Genomic DNA, 21,006 nt, shown 5'->3' on the forward strand with positions numbered 1-21,006 from the left:
CGTCACGCCATGCTAAAAAACTTGTTTAATTTCAAAGAAAAGTGGTAGTTCAAAAAGGCTCTGGAGTGTAAACTATAACCTACAGCAAGCATTAGCAACCTACAAATAAGACTTAAGGATATATGTAACAGGATTATGTAGTGTTCATAACTCGAAATGTTATACTTTCACCACAAAACTTCTCTGAAAACACCATGTTTGCGTGTTTTCTGCTTACTCTTCGCCTTAAGTGTCGAGCGCAATTGAGATACCGCACAGAAATCTGGGTTAAATCCAGAAACTTTAGCGGCAATGCATTATAATGGGATATTTCTGTGTTCTGTGGTATAATAGAAGTTTATCAGTTGTAACAATATTTATGGCCAGTCTAACTAGATATAATTAAATTATTTTAAATTAAAATAGTTTGTAAACAGAGAATTTTAAGGCCACGACGAGTGCCCGGCCACTTCATTTCGCCGAAAACAATTAACCAATGTTTTAATGCTGCCACATTTACAGTTTATACAAAATTTCATATTAATTCGACCTACTATGGTTCAAAAGATAAAATCACTGCCACCAGCGCCACCTATCCGGCACTATTGTTACTATGTTCATCGTGGTCCTTTATGTGTGCAGTTTCATTTTAATTGAGTTAACAGTTCTCGAGATTTAGGTGAACATACATACACACATACATTCTTCTTCTCTATTTATATACATATACAGGTGTCCAAAACTTATGGCACATGAAGGGAAAGTACCTTAAATATCGAAGATAGGCTATTTTACTGAAAGAATACTTTGTTATTTTTAAAAGTTAGTACTTCTGCATTCAAAGATTTTCTAAAAATTACTTGCCTCGTCTGGGAATTGAACCGACTGAAATGTAAAAAAAAACACCCCTACTTTTATGATGCCAATCGAAAGAATGGCCAAAAACTAATAACTCTTCTTAAGTAACATAATCTTTGAATGCAGAATTACCAACTTTTAAAAATAACATAAAGTCTTCTTTCAGTAAAATAGCCTATCTTCGATATTTAAGGTACTTTCCCTTCATGTCCCATAACTTTGGGACACCCTGTATATATATATGGATTAGAAGAGTGGTAACAACAACTGCAATTTTTAAATTGTAAAACAAACTACTTTTAAAAGTATTAAAAATTATTTTAATCGAAATAATATACGTGTACATATTATAAACACATTAGGTAATTAACATTAGTTTTAAAACAGCCTAAGCTAAATTAATAATATCATTTGACACATATTTAACATCTATGCATTCACCACCTTCCAGTTCTAGCTCCTTTACTGTTGTTCTACCTGTAATAAACAATTATTTTAGTAATATGATAAAGTTCATAACGAGAAGAAAATCAAATACATATCAATAAATTGTAAGAAAATAAATTGTATAAATATAAATTATAATATACTAGTCTTAAATTTGAAAAATCGGTCCAGCCGTTAGGAGGAGTTCACTAACATACGCATGAGCAGGAGAATTATATAATATGGACGGAATTGAGAATCTAAACCAATCTCAAATTCACTGAAACAAACAAAAAAATCATCAAAATCGGTCCAGCCGTTTAGGATGTAGTTTAATTGTGAATCTAAACCATTCTTGAATCCACCTGAAGACACACACCAATCTCAAATTCACTGGAACACATAAAAACATCATCAAAATCGGTCCAGCCGTTTAGGAGGTAGTTCAATTGTGAATCTAAACCATCCTCGAATCCACCTGAAGACACACAGAAAGTTTCTTCAAAATCGGTCCAGCCGTCTAAGAGGAGTTCAGTGACATACACACACACACAAGAAATATATATATTAAGATTGTATGCATAGAGCTTTCAATAAAAATATACAGTATTGTAGTCATTTCTATCACTATAAAATAATCACAATCTAGTCCCAGGCTGACCAATCCTATTACTCCACTGTTGAATATCTAAATGATCGGACAGCCTGGGACTAGATAGTGATTATTTTATAGCGATAGAAATGTCTGTGCAATATTGTATATTTCTATTGAAAAGAGCGCATAAAAAGAATGCTGGGAGAGTTTCTTGCGCCGCTTCTTCTCTCTCAGAGCGCCATCTGTTTCCGAAGCGGTAGTAGTATCTAGTAGTTATTAGAAATAGACATCAAAAAGAATTCTAAAGGAATCAATTTTGAGAAAATAAATGTCTTTTATGCCTTGAATTCATTGTTTGTGTAATAGTAGTGCCACCATGTTCACAAAGCATCCTGTCATAATTGGATGTAGTAATAATTTGTGTTCAAAGTTTAATAAATATTCCATACATGTGGGTTGGGCTACTAAGTCATGATGTCATTTAAAGAGTTACAGTAGAGCTGTCATTTTTTGTCAGTCCGTGAATATATGATTGACATGACCAGTTCTGGTTAACTTTTTCTGGTTAACGTTAACTCAATTTCGACATGATTGTGGTTTGGAACGTTTTTCTGGTATTACATCCAATAAATAATCACATCAAACACTTACAATGATTTACTAATTATAACTGGTCTACCAGACTTGCACCTGTTCACAGTTGAAGCATGGACCAGCCATCATCCCGAAGGACACATCATGGTATACTACTGTCTTAAGCAATGCCAGCATACATACAAGCAATACCAATGAGCATGACAAGCCATGTTATAGATATATATATTTGCCACATAACTACAAAATTATGAAAAAAATGCTTGCAAAGTAATGCCTACAAAATAATTTTATATAATGCAATTACAGTGGATTTTGTGTGAGTAGACAACAAAATATAAATTTATAAGTTTATGCAATCTTAACATTAATAATTATTATTAAATGGACCAAGAGCAACATTTTTCATTCTTCTTTATCCTCTAAATATTCTTTAACCAGTAGGCTTTTTAAATGAGACAATTCTTTTTCTTTAAATTTTTGGAGTTTTATTAAAGAACTGCACACTGAGACACACAAATGAGTTTTGTATTTTACTCAGTCTCCGCTTTTGGAATAATTATTAATTTTTTTTATTATATATTAACTAATACATTAACTAATATATTAATATATTAACAGGCGGTCAGGTTTTATTGGAAGGAACTTTATAAAAGGCCTTTGCCATGAGTCATCAGTAATAAAGTCTACAGTAATTTTATTTAAGTAAGTTTAGCAAAATTCAAAATTACAATAAAATAAAATTAAGTATTTTTGTTTTCAGACAAGCAGTCACTCAAGTCTGCAAATTCATTGTTTTTTTTTTTTACAAAACCTTAAGTAATACCTACTGTGAGTAGCCCAGTTACTCCATATATATAGTCTAGTATGTCATAGTCTCACTTATGCACACAGAAGCTATTCTTAAAGTGATAGCTTAGCATTCATATAATGTTAATACTTTGTAACATGATGAATCAGATACTCACACTCACTCACACCCACCCAAACACAAAAACAACACACAGACACACACACACACACACACACATACAGAGTGCACTGTTTGACCTTTTCGTTCATATTGTTAACCATAGAATGTTAATTGGTTGCCTACAGGACAGGCTACGCCTAGTGTAGGGACCAAATATGATGTAATATTATGTGATTAAGTGTCTGTATATAATAAATAAATAAATATCATGAGTGAGAGGGAAGATATATAAAAACTTTGTAACACAACACACACATCAATTGCAATTTAAATGAAAATAAAATGAAATTTTATTTGCAGGAAACATTGTACTTAAGATGTTAACAATATAATGGATAATCCAATATATTTCGTCAATTGACATGCAAAATATGTTACAAAATTGTCTAAACACTACTCGTACTGTTATACCGAAACATGTCGGATTTCACAATAATATCATTAATATTTATGAAATAAAATTTTAAGATATTATAGTATGAGACGTAAATAACTTAATTATTCATTTAGTACCTATGTATAATATTAACAAATTCAATGTCATAAAAGTATATTAATTTACATATATTATTATCAAATAGACTAATTCATTTTGTATTGAAAAAATCATTTAAACTATAGAAGCACTTATTTATTAACCACTGATACAGTCTTCTTTTAAAAACTTTGAACGGTAAATCTTTCAATTCATTGGGCAATTTATTATATATTTTCACAGACATGCTATAACAATTTCTACTAAAAGATGCAGTTCTACAGAAGGGCATTATGAGTTTATTTGTATACTTTGTGTTTAAAACCTTCTGGCTTTTTTTTGTATAGAAATCACACGGGCCGGCTCCACAAACCGCCCTGATACACTTCTTCTGTCCAAAAAATAAATGCCCTATGCTCACCGAGTTGCCCCATATGACCAATCCATATCTTAAAGCTAAAACCACGAATGCATGATATGCCATTAGCGCTGTTTTTTCACCTATTGTTTTTAATACATGTTTGAGGACAAATACATGTTGGTTAATTTTTTTGCTAATTTTGTCAACATGTGACTTGAAGGACAAGTTGCTGTCTCAATTTTATCAACATGCAAATATATACTTACAAATTGATATAGAATATGTCAATTAATTTTGTTTCAGACAGTAAGCAACTAGACACAACACAGAAACTAAAAGAGGTAACAATAAATGAAAAGTAAAGATGGTTGCATGCTCTGAAGAAAGAAAATACAGAAATTTGCAAAAATATTAACAGAAAGGCCTAAGGCATAACATCAAAAAAAAGAGGTGAACAGTAAATCATCATTTACTTGCTGGCGGTTTCTCAAGTCACCTGTTTAAATAGCTATGTCACTTCTTGCATCTTATTAATATTTCTATCAATACCATAGATAGATACACATGTTATATATCAAAAAGTTACGACACCTGTCTTGCATTTTGGTTGAACCTTTAATAATATTTATGGTAGCATAAAATAGTCAAATAATTTAATGACAGTCATCATTTTACGAAAAAGTAGAATATACAACAGTGTGGGACCTAATCACCAGATCTATATAATCACCACTTTTCATGTTCTTATATGCAGCAAAAGAATTAAAAGAGATTCCTGGCTTTTTAATCAGTATATCTACAAACATTAATCTTCAGGATATCTTCAATATTTATAGTATAGAATTACTCTGATAAGGAAAAAAATTATACTTTAATAGTATTTTGAACATAATAAAATGATGAACATCTATTGCATAAACTGAATAAATATATAACATTGCAAAAAATTATAAGGTGTGATATGAAAAATTGTGAAAATATTTTTGTACAAAACAAAATAAAGTACACTAAATTGATTACAAATTATGGGATACCTTTCATTTTAACAGGGGAAATATGAAAATACAAATAGCTGAGAATTTTCCAAAAGTAAACAATTCATATTGTGAGTTCACAACTCAAATAATAATATGTTAGGTTTTTTAAAGTGATAACCCTCACTTCTAGGATTAATACACAAATAAAATTTGAAAAACAAAATTTTATGAACAATGCGGGATTCGAACCCACGACCTCCCGCGTTTCGTGCAGGTGCTCTAACCAACTGAGCTAACCGTTCGAGTACTGCCTCGTTATAAAATTCTGATTGCTTTGTTCAACTCTCGGGTTGTGGCTTCATCTATATCAAATAATAGTTATTATATAATGTTTTATTAAATAAATTCAATAATCAATTAGATGTTACACCTAAAACTTTGAAATATTATATAAAATATGGGATAATGGCAAACTTTGCCAGAAGTGGTAATGAAACCATAAAAGTCATATTTTTTTTTGCCTTTTAGTAGAAAGGCTTTGTGTCAAATCTATTACCAAACTTAACCTGCAAGTCCTCTCTAATTAATCAGACATGGTGACAATACCAGTTCATTTTAACTAAAGTGGCCAGCTATACCAGCGCGTATTCAGTTCAAAGTTTTTATTCAAAAGTGATTTTAATTTGCAAACTGAATGTCAGGAACTCCCATTTAATAATATATATTTCACACATGAGAAGAATGGGCTCAACTCAGTGGCCTCCTTATTACTAAAATTTTGTTACAAAAAAAAATTATTAGTAAAATGATTGTGGTTGCTCCATTCATCAATGTGATACCATTATGAAAGTCAGTTAAGTAATAGTAATTTTTGCCAGACATATTTTTTTACAATAACTTTTTTTTTTTTATGGAATAGGGGGACAAATGAGCGTACGGGTTACCTGGTGTTAAGTGATCACCGCCGCCCACACTCTCTTGCAACACCAGAGGAATCACAGGTGCGTTGCCGGCCTTTAAGGAAGTTGTATGCGCTTTTCTTGAAGGTACCCATGTCGTATCGTCCCAGAAACACCGCACAAGGAAGCTCATTCCACAGCTTCGTAGTGCGAGGAAGAAAGCTCCTTGAAAACCGCACTGTGGAGGACCGCCACACATCCAGATGGTGGGGATGATATCGTAACTTGTGGTGTGTCGTCGTTTCATATTTGCTTTCTACATTTTCTAAGATCATATACAATGTGCAACAAAAAACAACTTCAGCGAACCGAGTAGTAGGCATACTCAGTTATACTCTGCACTAAGTAAACTAATATTATTAATACCTGTAATTTTATCTCCATCAAACTCAAACTGTAGCATGTTCATTGGTTTTTCAAGTTCCTCTGCACATTTTACCATAGCTTGCATAAGGTTTTTCTCAGGATCAACAGAAATTAGCAATGGCTTCTTCAAATTCTGACATTGGAATTTTATTTGGATCCCTCCAAGTGGTTCGACCGTTACATTATCTGTCTGTTGAATATTACTTTTCACTACGCCACCGTCAATAAACTTTGCAATATTGTATCCTATTTGATCTGGAGTATCATTAATTTTTAATATCCTATCATTGTAAGTGAACAATAATTTGTCATTACTAACACCCTCGCGTGCACAAAAGTGTTCAAATAACTGGGTAAGCTTTTGATGTCTCCTAATTGTAAACTTAACTATCTCTACACTTTGCCAACACACTTTTACAGACATCTCCTCATTATAAAGCTCTTCATCGTCATCTTCTTCTACTTCAGGATTAGTTACAGTTTTTGTAGTAAATAGTTGAACACCATCAGAGTTATCTGGATATTCTTCTGTGTTTCCAACACTATATGTTGGATACATTAATGTTTGGCTTCTACCTCTTCCGCGACCTCGTCTCGGTGTTCTTCCTCGTCCTCGTCTTGTTACACTTCTTCCTCTCACTGGAGTTCTACTTGATTCTTCACTTTGAACATTAGTAACAGACTTATTACACCTACGGCACCTACGTGTTTGAACGAAATTACTGTCAGTAGAAGGTTCAATTGTTGATGCCGCTTTACTTCTCTTAGTTTGTCTTCCCCTTGTAATATTACTCTTTCGTTTCGATGCAGCAGTAGTTACTGTTTTGTTCTTTTCTTTTTCTATCGCGTGTAAAGCTATCATTTGATCAATGAGTGTACTATCATCGTCTTCAGACAATTCAACGTCCGGTGTTTTAAGAAGGTTTGCAGTTCTTATATTGTCGGCTTGATAACCGCTCTTTAACATTTGTAGTTTTTTCGATATGTTTCCATATACGTCATCTTCAGAATCCGATTCCGAACTCATAGCTATTCATTAATGATAAATTTTACCTAATATAAATAGTTCTTTAAAAATTATATCCGCGTCCCGCTCTTTAATTTATTTAAAATATGTCTGCTTACAGAATTTAGCATTGTAACATAAATTCAATAATAAATAATACTAATATACAAATTACCATCAACTTCTCAAGGTTTAACAAGATTCAAGCGTGGATTTTTTATAAATTTAATGTGTATTTTTATTACAGAAAGTTTGTGACTAGTAGGTACAAAATAAATAACGTCCAAAGACAAGAATGACAGCTGATATATAATTTTTGACACTACTGAGTACTGAGCATTATCATGCGATTGGCTAGAGATAGAAAAAATATAGAGGTTATGATAAAATGGCTACTGTGCAGTAGTTATTAAAAAATGTTGAGGGGTAAAGTATGAAAGTACCGATTTGTACCGAAAAATACAAACGTTATTTTTAGTAAGGTAAAAATTATGTTTACTTTCTTTAACTAAATGATAATAATGCAGGTAGCATTTCGGCCATCTCACGAGAAGATCTGGCGAAGACACAACAAACTTTATAAAGGCATTTTGTATTGCTTCTTGAAAAGTAATTTTTGTACCCTGGTAAAAACAACACAAATAGGAGAAAAATAGTCGAGGCCAGGTCTAGCAAAAACGGGGAATTTTGGAGGGTTTCTAAATGAGGTCCTTTAGAGTCAAAGCGATTCTTCCCGCCGGCAGCGAGACTGCCGCCCCAACAAGATATTATCTGTTAAAATTACTCCTATCAAAACTAAAAACACCATTTTTATATGGATAGTACCTAATTAGAGATGTTCCTTAGCGATCCATTATTCATCGCACGTCGCGATTGGAGCCACAATTCCTTCATTTTGTGCCCGTCCAATCATACGATAAGGCAACCTTAAACGCGTTCTTCTCTCTGTAGGTGAGATTAATTATGGGGATCTTTATTTTTACTGTACATATGTTTTTTTATGGTCTTCCAAGAGGAAGACAAACGAATGTTCGGGTTACCTGGTGTTAAAGGATCACCGCCGCCCACATTGCACACCAAAGGAATCATATGAGAGTTACCGGTATACTTACGCGCTTTTATTTGAAGTGATGCATGTCGTTTCGTCCTAGAAACTCATTTCATATTTTGGTGGATGAAAGTTCTTTGGAAACCGCGTAGTATGAACGCTAGACATTCAGTTGTTGGGGAGGATATCCTAATTTTTGACGTCTCCACGACGGGTACACAATTAATTCCGATTGAAAAAATGAAAGAGGAATTTGGTGGCTGGAATCAGATTAAACAGCTTTTCGGAATACTCCTGATAAATACAGTAGAAGACACGTAATGAAGCAACTGGTCTACACCATGCCAAGTGTTCTACTAAGCCTAAGACGTTCACAGAATACTGAATCTCCAACAATTCAAACAGCTCTGCCTGACACGCGGTCAAAATGTTCAAGCAATACTCCATATTATGTGGCCGGTCCTGTGCTTTATGCTGTATAAAATGTGGTGTTAGAATGTATTATGGCTTGAAGTATTGCCCTGCATCATTTTTGTATCCCAGTTTTTTGGAACCCAATATGGCTTTGCCTTCCAATTCTAGGCGAGGGGAGTGTTGTCGAAGAGCATTAATACGACAAATAGGGTTTGTTTAGAGTTTTAATCGAGCAAATATGCGAGGCTTCTGGGGATTCAATTGGACAAGACCCATACTAACAAATTACGCGACTTTCTTAAGAGAAGACTAGATAGAAGACAGAAATTTCTTCTGGCACTGGTCAACGATTGCCCTAGAGAAACCTGCATGCGGCCACTGTATACGGCATCTTCAGTACTGTTATCTAAAAGCAATGTATGTTGGTGGCGTCCAACATATCATTGATATTCTTAGCCTTCACTATATCCAGACTAAGCCAGGTCTTCTCCCTTGTTTTCGATAGCCGGCGCCCATCTATATGTTAGGTAGTTAGGTCTACCAGACGATCGTCCACCGACTAACCATGGCGGCAATGCCCAGAACTTGCGTGTTTCAGTCGGGTAACTTGAAAGCTGCTCGCCGATTTGATGACGTGCATATTGATTTGCCGCTTTAGAACTTTTCATTTCGGAGCCCAACGTCTCAACCCCTGTCTTTTGCAGCCATATTTTTGTGACTAGACTGGTTCTCAAAAAGTTGGTTACTCATAAAGAGATAAGGGTATTAGGGAATGCCTAGATATTTAGCGAGTTTATAATAGTTTGAAACGCAGACCTCACGGCCTCACTTTGAGCCATAGTAGAATTTAAGTAGTAACTTAGGAAGAGTCGACTTTCCACAGATACAGTAAGATAGGTAATTGTACGTACGTAACGTATTTTTCCTTCGTACCGTTTGGAAGATGCAATAACTGATCCTATTTGCCTGGGTTTGGTATTACAGTAGGCCAAACCAATGAATCGGTAAAGTGTCATGCAAAATATTATTTAAATAACTCACCAGCTGATTGGGTAGCAACTCGAACCTTTGATTTGTCTCCAATTCTCGAGACTTTTACGACACCTAGGGGCACTGCTTCGAGGTTCACCTTTCTGTGATAACTGCTCACTCACGCTGTTTCTCTTTAAAGTTACAAGTACTTTAAAAATATAACTCAAATAATTGGGTTAAAAAGCCCAAAGTTAAGTTAAGATTAAAAAAGAAGAAGTATTCCCAAGAAAAAAATTTAAGAAGTTGTAATGACTTAATGCTACGTCCACTAAGAACTTATTACGGTTAGAGGAACTTAACTTACGAGGGAATTCAGATTTACAACAAACTTCCAAATACTATAAAAGTACGGTATTACTTAAAAAAAACTAAAGCACATTTTATTATAAATAACACTATTTAATATAATAATTATACTTCATTTTAAGTATTTTTTAATCTTAACTTTTGTTACGAATAAAATAAATAATATGGTTTAAAAAAAGCTGGAATGCACAATCACTCACATAAACATGTAGGTACTTATTTGTTTTAAGTTTTCTTATTTGTTTGTTTCCTATTCAAACCGTAGGTATTATTTTAGTTTACTTCAACTGTTATCTATATAAGTCGTTAGCCACATCCAGTCCTTCTTATTCCGTATAAATATAAAGTATATTGATGATCTTTTGTTGAGCAATTTTTATGTATTTAATTTTTTGTAATTGTTTACATTGTTTCTTTTGTTTACATTGTAATTGTTTACATTGTTTCTTTGCTTAGTCATAGAAACCTAAAGTAATATTTTGTTGTATATTTATTTAAAATTCTCATGTAAGTGATTTTATGTTAAAACTTATGAGAATAAATGTCTTTAAGCCGAAAGTCCTCTTTTTAGCAAAATTAAGAGTTGATAAGTACACAAATACACAACGATTTTTATATACTCGTACTAAAGCTATCATTTTCTGACAGCTTGGTTTCATATATCATTATCTCCGTTAAGAATTTTAAGTTTTCAGGTTATGTCGTTATGTTGGTTCTGTTAAATTATATTCATATTAATTTAGTTCAAAATGTAACACATGTGATTGTCAAAGTACATATACCATTTATGAAAAGTTGAGTTTTCATGAGAAGAAGTGGAAAGAAAGCCACACTATTAAATCAATATTTACAGATACATCATTTTGAGAATTAATTTTTAATGTAATGTATGCAAAGCACTGACCTCTACTATATACCACTGGACTGGCGGCTGTCAAAGTGCTTTTGTGCCTGTTTGATATTCGCCATTTTGGCGCTGTTGGCTATGTAGCGATGTAGTGATGACAACCTTAGCATACATCGATAGATTGTGGGAAACTAATTACAAAAAAAAATGTATAGCTTATTACGTTGATTTTTGAAGTATAAATAACACGGAAAACGAACGAAACTAATTCAAAATGCAAAAATACTACAAAGTATTGTACGTTCCTTCGCAGCCATTTGTATTATACGTCAAACTTAGTTATCTGGACGCTCGCGAGGGGCGCTTCAAATAGGCACAAAGAACTTGCAGTTACACTTATGGAACAGCCTGTCCAGTGGTATTTATACAGGTCAGTGATGCAGCAGAATACTCTTACGCAGAGTTTTTCAATCTGTGGGGCGCGATCCCTACGAGGGTCACGCAGCCTTACTTGGTGGGTCGCTGGCATAAGGATAAAGGCAAGCTAGACTACAAACAAAAATACATTTTTATTGAGAAGGATGTCCAATCGTGCTGCTATTTTTGAACTACATATTATGAACTATCTTACTGTTGTAATAATTTCATTGACTTTAAGGTAGTCTAACATTTTTCATTTCAATTTACTTAATAGAACTCTAAAAATAATTTGATTATAATGTCGTAATAGAATACGCAATTTTGTTTTCCTTTTTAGTGCATATTAAATTTAATTCGAATAGTTTATTTTGAAGTTGGTTTAGTATTTAATAATTGTCACGACATACAGGTTTGAAGTGGTAAATATGGTATGGTACTAATAAATTTAAAGCTCCCCTATCCAGCTCTTGTTTTCTTTTCAACTAAAACACGTCGAGATTGTGTGCATAATATCACTATGGTAGTGTTTTAAAATTAAATTAAAAATCATTTATGGGACTGACAAGAGTGGCCAGAATTATTCAAGCTGCAATGAGGTCGCGAAAAAAATAAGATTGAAAAACACTCCTCTAACGAAACGTTCACTTTATGATGTATGAGTACAGTTGATGCATCGATCTACACAAAATGTAAATCAAATAAAGGTATGATAACATTATATATATGTAAAGTGTATAAAAATATATCAATAACATTAAAGTTAATAACAATAAAATCAGAATTATCGATCACAAGATCACCCACCTCAAGAAGCTCCAGTCTACGAGCATGGCGCAAGAACCGCCCTATGATGCCACCACAAGCACTTACCAGCTAGGTAAGTGTTATAGCTACAGCACTATCCATAAATTTTTACTTGTTATTCATTCAATATGATAAATATTTGTATATAAAGTGGTAGAAGTAGGCGATAAATTGCAGAAATCCATCTATTGGTAAAATATCAATGCCTAAAACCATCTATATAATTATTACATGTGCCACGCTTAGTCCAAACAAGAACAGCTGTCCTAATTGTTCTTTATACACATTTGGATGCGCACAATAGTATTACTTAGCATTACAGAGCTAAACCTTCAACATTCTAAACTGAACGTACGACGCTAAATCTTGTGAAATATGCAATTAGGTTGATATATGAATGAATGTACATCTGTTCACAAACAGCAACTCTAACAAAGCACCCGGCTATTGTGCTGTAGCTCGCTCACATAATGCTGTTTGAGACAAACCTGACCTGCTTTCAGCATAATTTCACGTTTCGCTACATTTCACAATGAAGTATTGTTTTAATATTTTGAACTAGTCGACTTCCAACGTCATTCGAGTGATTTAAAGATTTGATGAAATAGTTACTGGGAATTACGAATTCCAAAGAAGAAGGAAGCTGTTGAGAGAGACATTTGAGCAGAGTCGATTTTCTACTCAAATTTTATGCACCAAATGAACAGAGCCTGATCACATTACCTATATCTCGAAAAAAGAAAATTTTAATATGCAACAATAGATGTATAGAAGTAGAAGTAGAACTTAGAGAGAGGCTTTAGTAATAATAATACAGCCTTATTATAATAATAAGTCGTGTATATTAACAGTACCTAATGCAGCTTTTTCCAACATTTATTACCTAGGTCCTAAAGAATCATTGAGAGCAAAATTCTAAGAAATAAAGATCTTAACTGTTGCTTCTCAATATATTCTTGACAATATTATGTATATACATAGGTACGCACATAACTGAATTTGCTAGAAACTGTCATAATCATAATGTTAACACCAGGAGCAGACATACAAACAAACAAAATAAATAAACTTATAATCCCTACTACTCGGCTAGATCGAGTTAGTAAGTCTTTTGTGGCGATGTATATGTTTTAACAACAAGATCCCAGAAAATATTCAATACAAATGTATTATGAAATTCAAGAGAATTGTTAAAAAACTTTTGTATTGTAAAGATTACTATAACATACATGACATTCTTAATTGTATATCTTTTGAACCCCCATATTATGCATAATGCAAAAGTGAACCAAAAAGTAAAGTAAGTCAAAAATGCAACATTAAAAATTTATGTTGGAAATTCCTATTGAATTTTTTCTTCTGATTTAGAAAACTAATGAACACTATTTATTTATCAAAATTAAAATAGAAATGGCTATCGAGCTATCGTCTAACAACTCGCATGACACGCCACAAGTTAGGATATCATCCCCACCATCTGCATGTGTGGCGGTCCTCCACAGTGCGGTTTTCAAGGAGCTTTCTTCCTCGTACTACAAAGCTGTGGAATGAGCTTCCTTGTGCTGTGTTTCCGGGACGATACGACATGGGTACCTTCAAAAAAAGCGCGTACACCTTCCTTAAAGGCCGGCAACGCTCTTGTGATTCCTCTGGTGTTGCAAGAGAATGTGGGTGGCGGTGATCACTTAACACCAGGTGACCCGTACGCTCGTTTGCCCTCCAATTCCATAAAAAAAAATTAACATTGTCATCCGTCTTGCTGGAATATCATGTTTAACCTTGTAGCCAAAGGCACGTCTTTGAGGGGGTCAAACATTTCATAGGTAAAAAAAATTTCCTAAGCTGAATCATTTAGAATGGTCGGTAAAAAATGTGATTAAATTGTCGTCAATTATTTACAGTACTAATCCACATACGCAGTAAATAAATAAAGGTAATATGCGAGTATTTTATATGGGAAAAAAATTACTTTAATTCAAAAACACGAAGCAAAGTTTCTGGTAACAGAATCATACAGCCAGCAGAGCGTGACGCATGGATCAACCATCGCCTCCCTCGACCAAATCTTAAGGAAGGGAACAACCCGCCCCAGGTCGCAGCCACAAGAAGACATACATTAAAACTGTTGATTACATTAGTTGTTATACACAAGGTACTTAACAAGAACTTAGAAGTTGCTGAAATACATAATTATGTGTATAAAAAGTATGCTTAATAAAGCAATATTATTTATTTTTGTCCTGGCGAGTAATCCTATAATTGTGCGGGGCACTCTCGGGAATAGGGCATTAGATAAAAAGCTTCTGTGGGTTTCGCAAAACCCTCTTTGTATTATATTTCGGCGAAAGCATTAATTATTCAAGATAAATTCAGATAATTTTACTAGGGTAAAATAAGATAAAATGTTTTTGGGAGTATCTCCCGACAGAAAAGATACAACAGTTACGTTTTTATCATGAGTGATGGAGTTTTTTTACAGACGCGAGTGAAGTTTCTTTTTATGGCAGTCATTAACTGGGCGGTAGATAATTCATCACCTGCGCTATTAAATTTAATTTAAAAATTTGGATTTTTATAAAATGACTTCGAGTACAGGAGTCATTGACAATTTACATTCGGAATTCACGGCCCTTGCATTTTTGTATACAATATACTCGTAGTTGTATTATCGTTTCATGTTTGGAGTTAATCAAAAGATTATAAAAGATATTATAAGGATTTGTAAAAGCATTTTTTTTAAATATCAATCCTTTGAAATACTTTTTCATGTCAATTAGAGCATTACCGCCGCTTCGGAAACAAAGAGCGCGCTGAGAGAATTGAATCCCTCCCGGTATTATTTTTTATTAAAAAAAAAAAATTGCATTATTGTACCGGAGAAATTTTTTGGTATCCATGTTTATCTGTCTATTGCTCGTACTGGCGAAGAATTATTCAATTTTTTTGCCTCGCATTGTCGCCTGTTTATTCCATAGATTTAGAATATACTAGACTCTTTACTATAAGTACGGTCGCAGAGCAGGTGCACTAATTAAAGATTTTACATATAAATTAAGTTAATTGCATATAAATTAAACTAATATACTACATTATTCTCGCAGAAAGCCCAAAATACATTATAAAACACTAAACATATCTGCGAACAAATCGCAGTTAGCATTATTAACAAGTAATGCATTTGACATGGAGAAGATTATAACATATTAAGCGGGGTATTGGCGACTTACTCCGCGCAACAGTGCGACATAAAGGAACAACAAAATGTTTATTAATTGGGTTACGTAGGTAGTTGTCAGTATAATCGTGACAGATTGTTGAGGAGATAAACAATATTATGCTAGTTATTACTATGACATGCTTAGATAAAGGGTCGGTCTCCGCTGCGTTCCAATTAGGTACCGTACTACCTAAGAACAATAGCTTTTTTATTACGGCAACTTTGTATTGTAGTGTGTACTGGCTATTAGAAACATGCTTGTGTGCGTGGCATCTTCACACTCAATGGCATCTTTCAAATTTTGTAACTAATATACGCTTCGTGTTATTTTAGATTGAAATTAATAAAATACAAAATACTGATGAGATATGATCCCAGTGTCTTCCTTGTTTCTTGTATTATTTTTACATAGTCTTACTACGCAACCCGGCAATTTAGTTTCAATTATTAGCAAACTTTTAACAGAACATATGGCACGTCAACGTCACACGTTATTCGAGTATTATGTCTTCTGTGGTATTAGTTGCCGCACTTTGCGACAACGCCTACGGTATAGACTAGTTGGAGCGCAGCGGAGAACATGGTATTGTATAGTTCAATTATAGACTCGGAACTTTTATTATAACAGAAAATATCGATAGTGTTATTAATTTGTATTATTTTAAAACGATTGTTTAATTCTATTGAGGACCGAAATAAGTTTAAATCTAGGTTCAGTGAATGATGGATACAAATATTCACCAAAAGGGTATCTCTGAAGGTTGTTAAGATTATGATCTTAACAACCTTCAGAGATATATAGCAAATATTACTGTATATGCCGTATGCGGCATATACAGTAATATTTGCTAATAGGTGTGAACATTTTGAATATCCATTAATAATTTTGTATTATGTCTTTATAACAAATTTTCGAGTGAGGGCAAATTAAAATGTTTAGGCCTTGAGTTATAGGCAGCACGGTATAGACAACTCCTGATCATAAAAAGCCAAAATGTGATATGTCTAAACTTTACATCATAATCATCATCATCATCAGCCGGAAGACGTCCACTGCTGGACAAAGGCCTCCCCCAAAGATTTTCACGACGATCAGTCCTGCATTGCCATCAACCTCGGTCTATCTTGTGGGGGGCCTACCAACACTGCGTCTTCCGGTACGTAGTCGCCATTCGACGACTTTACTGCCTCGACGGCCATCTGTTCATCGAATTATGTGCCCTGCCCACTGCCACTTCAGTTTTGCAGTGGCAGTTTTGTTTTTTCGTTCGGTCGATGACTTTGATTCTCCTACGGATCTCCTCATTTCTGATTCGATCCCGCAGAGAAACTCCGAGCAAAGCCCCTTCCATTGCCCACTGAGCGACCATGAGCTTTCTCATCAGCTTTTTCTTTTTAAGCCTTAAATAATCGTACGTTTAAGCATTGAATGGAAATTTACGTGCAAAATTAAATTTTAAATTCGACTACGTTGAATTGCCTTGAAATCAGCCCAGAGTCAAAAAACATATTTGCCATTCTTGCGTACAAAACACCTTTTACATTTGCATAATCACTTAGGCTGCGGAAGAAAGACGATAATATCAAGTACTTTATCATTATTATACGATAGTTAAATCTCGTTTCTATATACATTTTCTCCACTTTACCCTTCAAGAAGATCGTAATATCATGGGTAATGTTTCCCCATCACCTTGTGACTAAACTAATTTGGCTTCACAACGTTATACGCTAAGAGCTTTAATTGCACAAGCTTGGATCATCCCCCGTATAGTTTAAGAGCTCATTCATTCATTCTAATTTAAAAATAATAATGATATTTTAGTCGATACAGAGTTTTTACGTAAAGAGTACCATCGCATAAGATACCTACACTTTTTAAATTATTTTGTAGATGTTTGCCATTTTCAAATTTGATTAATAACAATTGGCTTTTGATTTAGTATTTGAGAAACCATTCGATAAATTATGTGGTAATTTACAACCAAATTTAGTATGGGATTGCGGTTACCCCATTTCACGCTTGCTAATAATGCCACAAAAGCCACGATGTGAGGATAGATGTGCCGAATACCAGATTGATGAGCGGTCTTTAATGACCACCATACCAACTTCTAGTATTACTGTAAATATTTTTTGTATCACTTTCAATAGCTAATTTTATTCAGAAAACTTTAAAAGTTTGGAATGACTAGATTCATATCTCGACCCAATGTGGCGAAATCCATCCATCAATAAAAGAAACATACTTTTTAAATTTTATGGCTGCCATCTTAGTATTCGTTATTATGGTTGTTTGAAAAACTGCGAAAAATGGATAGCACTTAGTGGCTTACAATGTTACTCAGGTGCTATGGCAGCAACTTCAGTTAGTGGCAGGTGACGTAAGAAAAAAAAAAAGAAGAAGACGGAGAAAAATCACGAACTAAGACCAAAATCCCCAACTTTTCGCTCTCGCGGCGGATGTCCACATACATACTTCAGGAGGTCAAAGATGTGGCCTAACATTCCGAACCAAACACCTAGGAAGTTCACAGATTATAATCGACGTCATTGGTGAGCTCAAATGATTAACTTCTTTGAGGCGTTGGAATGTAAAATTTGACAGCTCCTCATCATGTTAGGTTGGTGCACAGTTGACATATATTTGCGGTTTACAAATATCGAGATATTTATTAGAGATGACAAACGGGCTTATCCAATGGAAATGAAAAACATGTACAAGTTCAATAACACGGATTTTTATATGCTTTGCCTAATTTTTGAGATGACACTTTAGAGTTTTTAAAGCTTAGCTCATTAAAATAAGATTTCAATTACGGTGTGTTAAACTAGTTATTGGTAGTCACTAGCTCTTATACTATATACGACAAACAATTTAGGAAGCTTTTAAGGTATCCATATGTTGAGTTTAAATTATAGTTTATCCTCTCAGTAAGTTGGACGCTGTCTCCCCGCCCACAGCACGCCTCATCCAGTTTTACAGCTAATTAAAGTATCGACTTTTATCCAAGTAAAAAGATTCCCTATGAAATTAGGCAGGCCATATCAGAGATTAGCTGGAATTAAGACAAAAATAAAATCAAATCAAAAGAACAATGGCCAAATCGTACCAGATGATAAAAGGTGGCGTCCCGATATGCCATTAGTAGGAAAAAATCCCTAATATTTTAAGGCATCGAACAACATTAGAAATGTGTCTTTAAATAGCCACAAAAAAAGATATATTTTAGTTTCGTTGTTGTCTTTTACATGTTCTGTACGTTATTCAGAACGCACCCTGCATCCACGATTCATTTCACGTATAAAATGACTTGCTTTTTAAAAAACAAAAATTATTTTCGTTTTCTGTCAAGTTATTATTTGTGATAATATTAAACTATAATATAATAGCGATAAAATTATTATCCTATTTTTATTATAAAGAAATAAAGAATCAAAACAAATTTGGCCATGATTCTTTACTTATTCATTTAGCATTTTTATCATCTCCGTCACTTTTGAGACTAAATATACAAATTTCGACGAATGAACAAAATTTTCGGACGGATCTTAAACTGAGTGGTTAAATGTTGTAGGCGTTAGCAATATATACACCGTCCCTTATCGTCCATAAATGTTGGTTTAAATTAAAATTATTTATTCACAATAACAAATGACACTAATGAATGTCAAACATTATATAGCGCAAAAAAAGAATGCTGGGAGAGTTTCTTGTGCCTTTTCTTCTCTCTCAGAGTGTCATTTGTTTCCGAAGTGATGGTAGTGTTTGAACTGACAAAAAAAAATCTAAGGGAATTTTTATTTTTATACCGATACATTTTACCATTTACTAAATCTGACTCGACATCGGAAAAGATTGGTATTTAATGAGATGTAGTGTCAAGAAACTCATTGCCACTCTTTTAAATTAATATTTAAATCTTCATTGTTTTTTTTTTTATAATCTAAGTATATGAATGATACAGCAAAAATACTCAAACCTCACAACTTTTTCAAGTAAGTAAAGAATATGGCATCACAATTATGCTCGACCCTTTGGGACATAATAATATGTTAAGTCCAGTGGTAGGTTTAGAATTTTTGGGTTTTTCATTAATCCTGAGCGGTACAGCATTGTAATGGGCAGGGCGTATCAATTAACATCAACTGAACGTCCTGCTCGTCCGTTATATTCATAATAAAAAGTCTCATTAGCCCAGTAATTACACTAGCTAGTTTGCAAATATGAATACATCACTATGGTACTCACCTAGCCGACATCCTGTGCAAAGAAGCCCCCAAATGGAACATCAAGTTATCTAACCTAAGGCGACTAATTGACTCTATGGAATCTAAATGAAACCTTATTGGATTCATTTCATTTGTGTAATATTGTCTAATATGCATAAACAGCGCCTATTTGTGCCGTGAAGCAGTAATGCTTAGGTAAATAGAACATTATTGTGTTTCAGTCTGAATGGCGCCGTAGCTAGTCAGACTTAACATCTTATACGTGGATAACACTGAAAGTGTTTAGAACTGGCCAGTTAGAAACATTGCTAATGAAAACTTTTTTGAATTTCAATTTTAGAACTCTTTGGTAACCTATTGTAGAATATTGCATTCATTTGTCATTTGTTTTTTTGAATTGGCGGCAAATCTAAAACTTTTGTTACACGTGAAAATAAACCTAACGCGAGAAAATTTTCCGTCAATGATTTATTATGACTTTCGTGGTGGTCTTACTCAACAACAAAGCTATGATAGGCTGCGATTTCTTAATGGAGCCCCATCTACTATCAAGTACCACTATTTACAATTTGTTTAACTAGTTTAAGCGTGGACGTAGCAATCTTAATGATGATCCCCGTGAGGGACGTCCTTTATCAGCGAATACTGAAGATAACATCAGAGCTGTGCGACGCATGATAGAGGAAGATATGAGAGTGACCTATCAGCAGATACGGGAAATCCTAGGCATTAGTATTATTCAAATTCAAAAAATTTTACACGAACATTTAGGCGTCAGGAAGCTTTGTACCAGATGGATTCCCCATACTTTAACCGACTACCAGAAACACCTTCGAATGGACCGGTGTCGCCAAATGGTAGATAAGTTCAACGGCGGTGACTCAAATGCTGTATTTGACATCGTCACAGGTGATGAATGCTAGACATATTGCTACGAACCCGAAACCAAAAGACAATCAGCTCAGTGGGTGTTTCCTTTCGAGGATCGGCCAACTAAGGTAAAAAGAGGAAGATATCAAGGATACAAGAAGATTTCCTCATTCTTTGGTCGGAAAGGTCATTTCGCGACAGTTGTGTTAGAAGATGGAAGGACAGTTACTGCAGACTGGGGATCCT

The 21,006-nt window shown here is 34.0% G+C and overlaps 1 protein-coding gene and 1 non-coding gene across 2 annotated transcripts; both read right to left on the reverse strand.

Moving 5' to 3' along the window:
* Positions 1 to 1,134: 1,134 nt before the first annotated feature.
* On the reverse strand, positions 1,135 to 7,836 carry LOC126970165 (uncharacterized). Its single transcript, XM_050815940.1, has 2 exons — positions 6,564 to 7,836; positions 1,135 to 1,314 (listed from the first exon to the last, which is right to left on the reverse strand). Exons 1-2 carry the CDS (start codon positions 7,588 to 7,590, stop codon positions 1,226 to 1,228), a joined length of 1,116 nt encoding a protein of 371 aa, XP_050671897.1. The 5' UTR covers positions 7,591 to 7,836; the 3' UTR covers positions 1,135 to 1,225.
* Trnaf-gaa (transfer RNA phenylalanine (anticodon GAA)) lies at positions 5,467 to 5,540 on the reverse strand. The gene has a single exon. It is a non-coding gene; the product is annotated as a tRNA-Phe (tRNA).
* Positions 7,837 to 21,006: the final 13,170 nt, after the last annotated feature.

Source organism: Leptidea sinapis, chromosome 20 (genome assembly GCF_905404315.1).
Source record: "Leptidea sinapis chromosome 20, ilLepSina1.1, whole genome shotgun sequence".
NCBI classification, from domain to species: Eukaryota; Metazoa; Arthropoda; class Insecta; order Lepidoptera; family Pieridae; genus Leptidea; species Leptidea sinapis.